Source organism: Pipistrellus hanaki, assembly GCF_964339955.1.
Source record: "Pipistrellus hanaki genome assembly, chromosome: 3".
Lineage (NCBI taxonomy): Eukaryota > Metazoa > Chordata > Mammalia > Chiroptera > Vespertilionidae > Pipistrellus > Pipistrellus hanaki.
The window spans coordinates 145,080,643-145,091,302 of NC_140505.1; the positions used below are offsets into that span (position 1 = coordinate 145,080,643).

The window sequence follows — 10,660 nt, forward strand, 5'->3', positions numbered from 1 at the left end:
TGGAAAATACAGAAAATGGTGTTTTATGCATCTCAGGGTTGCAGAGAAAATTCGTACTGATTTCAGAGATCACTAGTAAACCAAAGAGATGCTTCAGAAGAGTTGTTGATGCAGAAATGATAGCCAGGTAATACATTTATTACTTTAATATACTTGGGTGTGAGAAAATGAGAGAATTTAGTCAGAAGCTATAGGGTATTTGGAACTTGGAAATTGTCTTTAGAAAAAAGCAATGTTATGACACACACACAAATGGAGAAACTAGTTTGAATGTGCTATGTTCTAAACACAAAGCGAGAAGAAAAATATCGATGAGAAAAATAAGTTTGAGGGAACTAGGTCCCAGAGGAAGCAGAATGAAATAATATCTAAAGCACAGGTGGAGGCATTCATCTTGGACTGAGATGGAACCTCTCCTGTAGTATATTAGCTCAGGCTGCCATAACAAAATACCATAGACTGAGTGGCAAAGATTGAGAGAAAACAGCTTCTCTGGTCTCTTCTTATCAGGGAGCTAATCCCATCATGAGTCCCTTCCCTCATGACCTCAGGTAAACCTAATTATCACCCAAAGGCCACATTTCCAAATACCATCACGTTGGTAGTCTTTACTACAGCATATAAATTTGTGTGTGTTTGTGTGTGTGTGTGTGTGTGTGTGTGTGTGTGTGTGTGTGTGTGTGTATGTAATTTGTGGGGAGAGGGCAGCACAATTTAGTCATAGATTGTACCACACTGAAGGACGGAGTAAAAATAGGTGTTTGTATACAGGGGTATCTGATCACAGGTAGGAAGATAAGTAAACATGTGGTTATATATTGGCCACAAAAATTGCATAGAGTGAAATCTTCAAACTCTTAATCTATAGCAAAAAGAAAAGAGAAATAGCAAGGTAAGGGGAACAATGAGAACTCTGGCATACTGTGGAAAAGAAAATCAAAATTAGGAAGGAAAGAAACATAGCATAGGGATGGACACTGTGGTTACCTATTTTATTGTTATTGTACCCTTTTACTTACTAACAACTCTAACTTTATTTAGATACCTGGCACCAGGGGTATTTCACTATTGTCTAAACCATTCATGAAATTCTGCGCTCCTTTGTCAGATACTAAGTGTCTCAGTCTTTCCTGCAGCTAACAGTAGCCAGTGAGTGCGAAGGGAACCCTCTGGTGGAACAGTCTTTGCTCTCTTCTCTAATTTGGACATGATGTATGAGAATGTGATACTAGGAGATACAGAAGCCATAATGAGACCGTGAGAGGGAGAGCAAAAAATTACAGTCACATTGAATCAAAAACTTGACTTATCAAGTTAATGTGAAACCAAAACCCAAATCTCATACTCCCATACTTCTTCTTCTTCTTCTTTTTGATCCTCAAGGATACATTCTTATTGCTTTTTTCTTCTAGAGAGAGATAAAGGAATGGAGAGAGAGAGAGAGAGAGAGAGAGAGAGAGAGAGAGAGAGAGAGAGAGAGAGGTGAAAGAGAAGCACAACCAGGGATTGAATCCACAAACTAGGTAGATGCCCTGACCATGAATCCAACTCACGTGTATGGGATGATGCTCCAACCAACAGTTATCTGGCCAGGGCCCCCCATAGTTATTCTTACATTAAAATAAACATTCTTATGAGTTAAATTATGGCTATTTAGTGTTTTTTCCCCCCCATCCAAATACATCATTACTGATATGCAATGCAAACATAGAAGAAGAAAACAACCTAGGAGAAAAATAAACTAAAATGTTTCAAATTATTTGCTTATGCTTCTTTTGATAGAAATATGTAATATGAACATTTCTTTAAAACGGGTTGGGAGGAAAGTTAAAATGATAAAAATTGGGATTGGAGAAAAAGTCAGACAAAAATAGTAATGTAAACCAAATAAGGCCTGGGGGGAAAAAATCAGCATTATCAAATATGTAAATTAGCAATACCTAATCCTATTTAATAAAAGTCTAATATGCTAAGTGTCTGGTCATTGTTCAACCAATCAAAGCATAATATGCTAATGAATGCTAAGGCCACTCAACCGTTCACTATGACATGTACTGACCAACAAGGGGCAGACGCTCCAACCAGTAGGTTAGCTTGCTGCTGGGCCTGTCCAATCAGAACTGAGCAAGATTGGCAGGACATGCTCTGGAGCCCTCCCATGGTCCCTCCCTGGCTGGCCAACCTTTGGCCCAAGTCCCTCCCTGGCCCCAATCATGCACCATTGGGGTCCCTCGGCCTGGCCTGTGCCCTCTCACAATCCAGGACCACTTGGGGGATGTTGGAGAGCCAGTTTCGGCCCAATCCCGCAGGCCAGGCTGAGGGATCCCTCTGGTGCAGGAATTCGAGCACGAAGCCTCTAGTAATAATACAATAGCCATGTACTGAAACAATATCATCGGGGACTTTCACATCTGGAAACTACTAATTAGGTAATTTGGACCAATACGAATTTAAAAAAACAAAAAGCTGAGCAGCATATTTCTAAGATGTGCTCTGAAGATATCTGAAAGCTAAGAAAGCAGTGAAGAAATATGGAGTCATCCTCCCAAAGAAAATCTAGGGAAGTAAGCTCAGCTTTTGGGGCTCTCTTTTCCCCATTGGGGCATATTTAAGAGGTGGTTGAAAATATGAGAAGTTATTTTGACAGTTTCTAAAGTTAATGGGGGAAATGGATTTCAGGGACCACCAGGGTGTGGGTAGAACCTCAAAGGACAGCGCCCTGAAGTAAAGTTAGATTAGAAGCAGGCTGGCTTGACATGGGCTGAAACCCATCTTCCTGCAGTTACACAGAATGATGCAGAACTGATTATGCCCATGGTACTCTGACTAACGCAAGGGAAAATTCTCTCTGGATGAAGACACTACAATCCAGAGTCTTGAGTGGCTTCCATAATTTCATAATAATATCCTGTTTTTAATAGAAAAAAAAATTAAACAAGAATATGTGGAAACAAAATTTAGAGAAGTTGGAAATAGACCCAGATACACTACTTTAAAATTTAAACTATTTATGGAGACTTAAGACAAGATTGAGAATTTTGTATAATATTTCTGGAAACTATTAAAAAAAAAAAAAAAAAACCTAAGTAAAAAGCCTAAAAATAAAAAACTGAATCAATGAAATTAAGATATTAAAGTATAAATTCAAAGGAGATTAGACATTGTTGAGAGTATACTAGTGATACATAAGAAGAAAATATGTAGAGCAATGCACAGGGGGAAAAGATAGTATGAGATACATTATGTATAGAATGCAGGCACCATACATGTACATGGAGTTTCAAGGAAAAGAGAAATAAAAATTGTAATAGAAGAGAAAATGGGGCAATATGTAAGATAATGGCTGAAAATTTTTAAACTGAAAAAAAATTACAGGGTGCCTCCAAAAATGTATACACACTTTAACAGTTGATAGCTTAATTTTGAAAATGAAATATATTTCAATAAACACTACCTTTACAATTATTCAATGTATGTGTATATATTTTTGGGGACACCTTATATATCAACTACAAATGCTAGAAGTCCTATAAATAAATCCCAAATATGATAAGTAAAATGAAAGTCACACATTTTCACATCATAATAAAATTACTAAATCAAAGGAGATAATGCTAAAAATGCAAGAGAGGGGGAAAAAAAAAAAGACAAATTAACTCCAGAGAAGTACAAGTAGATCAGATATTTTCAACCCTTTTTATCTCATGGCACATATAAAAAAATTACTATAATCCTGTGGTACACCAAAAATATATTATTATTATATTTTTGACAAGCTGACAAAAGTAGGTATAATTTAGATTAATTCATACTGGCTGGCTATTGTCATTTTCTTGTTTGACAATAAAAGGGAAAAGAGGTCAGTACCCTGGCTAAAAAGTCAGGTATTGATAGTTTTAAAAACTTGTGGCACATCAGTGTGCTGCAGCATACTAGTGGAAAATCAGTGAATTAAACTAACAGTTGACTTCAGGAGAAACATTAGATGAACAAGGAGACAGAGGATAATGAGATATCTTGAAAGTACTGAATAAAAAAACAACCCCGCCATTATGATTTTATTTCTAGTAAAACACCCTTTTAAGGATGAAGGTGAGACAAATACATCACTAGAAGGCTTGAACTAGAGGAAAAGTGAAAAGGAGAAAGAAATGCTCACAGATGGAAGTTCTTACTTTCTTCTGACCTACCCTGATTTGCTAATACTTTTTAACTTTGTCTAATTTGTGCTAAACTCATCCACTGAAATCCAGTTTAAGATTTTGAATTTGCAATTGCAGATGTAGGGGGGGAAAAAATTGAACAAAAAAAGTCAAATGTGTAGGTAAATTTAAATTACTATTGACCTAATAGTGTTTCTATAATAGTAATTCTTTACTATATATAATAATTAAACCCATGACAGCATTAACATGATCTAAAGGTAAGCTGTGAGTCACTGAGTTTCAGTGGGAATTCGCACTGGGATCTCCCGGTACTCATTTTTGGCTAATGAGCACAAAGTATGCTTTGGGCTGAGCTTCCCAGCAATCAGGATGGACCTAGACCTCCCCTGGGCTTTCCGGTCTTACCTTGCCAACCTATTGGGCACCTTCACCGCAAGCCCGTATGAATGGCTACACCTGAGCCGCCTTTGTTAGGAAGGTGCTGTTAGCAATGTGGTAACAGTCTCAGACTGCGTGATTGTGCTGGAGGAGGTATGAAAGAGTTGCTGTACTACTTGCTAGTCATTTGAAATTTTCAAGCTTTTCTTTGTCAGTTTGTGGAGACATGAGGGGATAAGGGTAAACATGCTGTCAAAGTTTAGAAGAGCTTGCTGAAGTCTTTATTTGCAGAGGCTTTTGAGAACTGAGCTTACATATTTCTATTTATGCACAAAAAGTCTCCCATAGAGAAAGCAATGTCAGTTCACATGATTCAATGTTGTGGAACATTTTCTGTCTTGTGAATTTCTCCTGAGCTCAGAGTCATGCCCACCAACTGGAAAAACAAGACGCACTCGGTGACAGGAAAAGACAGAAACCAGGTAATGTTTTCCCTGTTCTCCGATGGTTTTCTCTGTGTTCCCTGTAGCACCCCTTCACCCTCATTCCCACCACTTCTCGTCATTCTATATCTGGCACTCGGTTCCTCCTCAGTCCTCTCAACTTACCTTTATTCTCCTGGTCTGGAGGAGAACATTTTTCTCTGACAGAGTATTTGTTTCTGTTATCTTAAATGTTTTGGTCTGCTCCTCAAAACCACTTCTTTTTCTCCTTTTGAGAAAATTACACACTTGGATTGGGGGTGAAGACAAGAAAATCTAATAATTCTTTGGCACCTCAGTTGTCTTCAGTACTGTACTTAAGTTAGTAAGTTAAGAACTCACAACTTTCCAAAGTAATTGCTTTTCGTCTTCATGTTACACGTGGGACACTTGAGATAAGTCTGTGTGCTGTATTCCTTTGTTTCTCGTGCTGAAAGCCCACATTATACCAGAAACCTGGGGATTTGGGAAGGCTGAGAGCTGAGAGCTGACTGTTACGGTTGGGAGATCAGAATACCAGTGATAGCTTTTGGGCACCTCGTGACTAAAAAATAACCCTCTATAAGCTCTTCAAACATATAGGGTCCAGAAACAAATCTTTCATTATAGTTATCCCTCCTAATTATGTATTCTGTAGTATGTGGAAGTTCAGAGCAGGGCAAAAGACACAGCTTTGGCGCATACCTTTCCAGTGGGTGAAATTTTTATCCAGTATCCTTTCTACATCTGGTGTCATGGGAGTCTAGGGTATCCAAGTCCCTTCCTGGTTTCTAATCAGATCTGTTCTCTGTGACTCCTCTTCTCCTGAGTCTCATCCATTCCCTTACTCGTGCACACATTCACTCTGTTTTTAAACAACACTTTTGAGCAACTCCTTTGAGGCAGTTACAATTTTAGGTGCTTCTGCATTTCTCAATCTGAGATGAACTCATCTTGGGCAGCTTTTCTTTGGAAATGACCTAGTCAGTTAACTCCACCTAATTGTGACAGGAACTGAAAACATAAAGTGGCAGCATTCTCAGAGCTGTTTCCATTCCACACCCGGACTCACCAGTCTGAGTAAGAAGCATCGAGAACAGTAAAATTGTAGCAGCAGGTGAAAGTGATGATTTCGTTTACTTCTGTGGCCCCTCCAACAGCTAACAGAGTCCACCTCTACCTGTGAGGGATTCTGGCCCGACAGGATACAATTTCCAGGTTTGTCCTCTGCAAGAGTTTCCTGCTTTGGCCTTTATTTCTAAGAGGGGACATTTCCTCAGAGTTCAGGGAATTTCTAGTGCTAGTAGTGGGGCTCCATTTGGAGATGAGGAGAACAGAGGGGAGCTTGCTTTCTGTGCCCTCTGAAATGATAACGGACGGTTCTCAATCTGTATTTCATGGTTTGATTCCTTGCTTTTCCAGCATTTTCTGCCACTGGCATACTGTTCTCTGGATGAATCCAGTCACGTAGCTAACACAAGAGCGGTGAGTAAAAGAAGAAAAATAAAATAATAAAAAGAGATAATACAATTGCCAGATGACTGGAAGTATTTAGGCTTTTACAATTTATCCATGTATTTTCCTCTTTTAGAAATCAAGGAGGAGATCTATATCAACAGGAATTTTTAAACTCCACACCTTAATACCAAATTCTCACACTGATATTAAAACTTATTTGTCTTCTGGACTACTGGATTTTCAAAGGTTTTTCTTTAACTCAGTGTTAGTTATTGCTCAACGAGGCGAGGAGTGGAAGTACTGTGGAGTTGATTCCTAAGAGCAGCTTTAGTGCTGTGTGTTGTTTGGATAAACAGTGGGAAGAAATCATGGCTTTTGAGAAACTGAATGTGCTGGTCTTGTAATAGTATGAACACAAGATAAAGAGCAAGACATTGGGGTCCAGAATCTTGACTCAAGATGGTGTGTTAATAGTGTTGAAGGGTTATCCTGAGCTGATGTAATCTGGGCTGTCAGATCACAGTTGGAAAAAAGGGTCAAGCTTTTGAAAGTTAGAGTGTAGTCTATATTTACAAGTGGCATGAAGGCTCTGATAAGAGCTGACTCTGAACAGATCATACAAATGGGGCATGGAGATTTTGACCAGAGTATGTTTTCAAATCCGTCAGCAGTTTTTTGTGATAAATTACATAGTATCTGGGATAGTTCTGTGCTGCTTTGTCTCTAATTAACCCCGTTTCTCCTCACTGGGCAAATGTCCAGCCACTACCCCTCTTCACTTTCCATTAATGGTCTCATTTAAATACTCAGTGAATAACATAAGCCATCAGATGAGAAGCTTCCTTCCTAACACCAAATCTACTGACTTCATGCATGTTTGATGGATGGAAAAAACCTATTCTCACTTAAGGCTATCCATGCTCTGCTTATGCTGTGACATTCACCTGCTCGAGAGACACCATTTCTGCAATTGTATCTCATTCCTTCTGGAATTTCTCTCTTTCTACTGGATTATTATCAACTGTTTACAAACATCCTTGTGTATATTTAACAATAAAATAACAACAAGTTAACTCTAAGACATTACAGAAAGAACAATAAGTGTGGACAGGGAGTTGATCTAGCGTAGGGGTTTGGTAGAAAAGATTATAACAGGTTTTAGGAAATCTAGAGACTTAGCATTTCAGAAATACACTTTTGAGTAGGCATGAAACTTTGTGAATGGAGAATAGGGTTAAAACACTGAGATATCAGACATTAGCAGAGGCTTCCCCCAGTTTATTTCTGACATTCCCAGGAACATGCTGAAGGCGATGAGGAACCACAGTGTCATCTCCGAGTTCATCCTCATGGGGCTGTCTGCGGACCCCCAGACCCAGGCTCTGCTCTTCGTGCTGTTCCTTGTTATTTACCTCCTGACCCTGATGGGGAATCTGATGTTGCTGCTGGTGATTGGGTTTGACTCTCATCTTCACATCCCCATGTACTTTTTCCTGAGGCAGCTGTCCTTCCTCGATCTCTGCCACTCCTCTGTCACTGTGCCCAAGCTGTTGGAGAATCTGCTGTCTGAGGAGAAAACTATCTCAGTAGAAGGCTGCCTGGCTCAGGTCTTCTTTCTGTTTGCCTCCAGGGGCACTGAGTCCTGCCTACTCACTGTGATGGCGTATGACCGCTATGTTGCCATCAGGTCTCCTCTGCTCTATGGCCAGGTGATGAACAGACAGCTGTGTATGGGGCTGGTGTGGGCCTCGTGGGGTTTGGCTTTTCTGGATGCTCTCATCAATATCCTTGTAGCTCTCAATTTAGACTTCTGTGAGGCTCAAAATATCCACCACTTCTGCTGTGAGCTGCCCTCTCTCTACTCTTTGTCCTGCTCTGATGTGACTGCAAGTTTTACAGCCCTGCTCTGCTCCAGCATCTTGCATTTCTTGGGAAATCTTCTCCTGATATTTTTCTCCTACGTTCGCATTTTGTCCACCATCCTGGCCATCAGCTCCACCACAGGCAAAAGCAAGGCCTTCTCTACCTGCTCCTCCCACCTCACTGCAGTGATCTTCTTTTATGGCTCAGGATTTCTACGCTACCTCATGCCCAATTCTGGATCCACTCGAGAGTTAATCTTCTCCCTGCAGTACATTGTGATCACCCCCATGCTGAATCCCCTCATCTACAGCCTGAAGAACAAGGAGATGAAGGCCGCTATGAAAAGGATGTTGAGAAAATGTTTCTGGTGCTTCAAATAATAACACCAGGATGATGAGGATTCTGGGTAGAAGTGCAATAAGTAGTGCCTGGATATTCAGGCGAATTCTCTGATGTCAGGATCTGTAATGTGCCCTACAGCTTTTCTTTCTTTCTTTAAAAAAATTTTTTTAAATAAATCTTTATTGTTCATATTATTACAAATGTTCCTCATTTTTCCCCCCTCCATTGCTCCCCTCCACCAGGTTCCTACCCCACCCTCTGTCTTTTCCCCACCCCCCATTTTCCTCATCCATAGGTGCACAGTTTATGTTCAGTCTCTTCCCGCACCCACCATTCCCCTTTTCCCCAAGAATCGTCAGTTCACTCCCCTTCCATACCTCTGATTCTGTCACATTCACCAGTTAATATTGTTCATCAGATTTTTTTAATTCCCTTGGTTTTTAGATTCGCTTGTTGATAGTTACGTATTTGTTGTTCATAATTTTTATCTTTATTTTCTTCCTCTTCCTAAAGAACCCCCTTCAGCAATTCATATAATTCTGGTTTGGCAGTGATGAACTCCTTTAGCTTTTTTTTTTATTATTATTTGTGAAGCTCTTTATCTGGCCTTCGATTCTGAGTGATAGCTTAGCTGGGTAGAGTATTTTTGGCTGTAGGTTCTTGCTATTCATCACTTTGAATATTTCTTGCCATTCCCATCTGGCCTGAATGGTTTCTGTTGAGAAATCAGCTGACAATCATGTGGGTGTTCATTTATAGGTAACTACCTGCTTTTCTCTTGCTGCTTTTAATATTCTCTCTTTGCCTTTTGCTCTTGGAATTTTAATTATGATGTATCTTGGTGTGATCCTCTTTGGATTCCTTTTGTTTGGGGTTCTGTGTGCTTCCTGGACTTGTAAGTCTATTTCTTTCACCAGGTGGGGGAAGTTCTCTGACACTATTTCTTCCAGTATGTTTTTGATATCTTGCTCTCTCTCTTCTTCTGGGACTCCCATAATTCTGATGTTGGTTCGCTTGAAATTGTCCCAGAGGTTTCTTACATTATCTTCAACTTTCTGGATTCTCTTGTCTTCTTGCTTCTGCGGAGGAGTGTCCTCTGGCTCTTTATGTTTCAAATCTTTGACTTGATTCTTATTATCTTCCATTCTGTTTTTAGGACTCTATATAATTTTTTTTTCAGACAATGTATTCATTATTTCTAGTTGATCCCTTTTCAAATTCTCATAGGTCTCGTTTATTTATTGGTCTTTTCTAGGAAATTCTTGAAAAACCTTATAACCGTGGTTTTGAACTCTATATCCAGTTGCTTGTTGTCCTACATTTCTTTTGTTTGTGATCTGTTTCCTTGTCTCGGCGTTTTCTCAGCTTCCCTGAGTTGGTAGGGTGGCTTTGTGTGCTAAGGTGTCCAATATGGTTCAGTGGGTCAGCCTCCCAGTTACCTAAGGTGGACATTCTTGGTGTACCCCTTTGTGGACTGTGTGTACAGCATTGTTGTAGTTAAGTCTTGATTGTTGTTGGTATCACTGGGAGGAACTGACCTCCAAGCCCATTAGCTGTGAGGATCAGCTGTGTCTATGCCAGGAGACAGCCTTATTCGATTAGACTTGGAAAATTGCAAAAGCCTCTGTGCTCAGCTTGGATGGGGCAGAGTTTCAGGGTGGAGCCTACAGCCTTGGCTTCCTGTCAGGCCCGCCCTATGAGGTTCCTGAGTCTCAGTGTTCCTCAGTGTCTTTCGGTACTTGCTGCAAGCACCTCTGAGAGAAAGGTGCCCTTGAGTTTCGCCCGCTACCAGACAGTCTAGTCTTTCCCCCAATGAGCCTGAAACTGGGGTTCAGTGCAGTTGGAAGTGGGGTTGGAAGTGAGGTTCAGAGCAGTCCTGAGCTTTTGTCTCCTTCCTGCTAGGGCAATCTGGCAGCAAAGTCAACAGTCTGTCCTCTGACGCAACGTGTGTGCCTCCGCCTCTGGGACTGCTTTTTGCTGCTCCCCTGAGTT

At 40.3% G+C, this 10,660-nt stretch overlaps 1 protein-coding gene across 1 annotated transcript; it reads left to right on the forward strand.

The window, feature by feature from the left end:
- Positions 1–7,776: 7,776 nt before the first annotated feature.
- LOC311620672 (olfactory receptor 8S1-like) lies at positions 7,777–8,706 on the forward strand (the record flags this gene model as incomplete). The annotated part of the gene is made up of 1 exon (XM_084880218.1): positions 7,777–8,706. One exon carries the CDS (start codon positions 7,777–7,779, stop codon positions 8,704–8,706), a length of 930 nt encoding a protein of 309 aa, XP_084736344.1.
- Between the last annotated feature and the right edge of the window lie 1,954 nt (positions 8,707–10,660).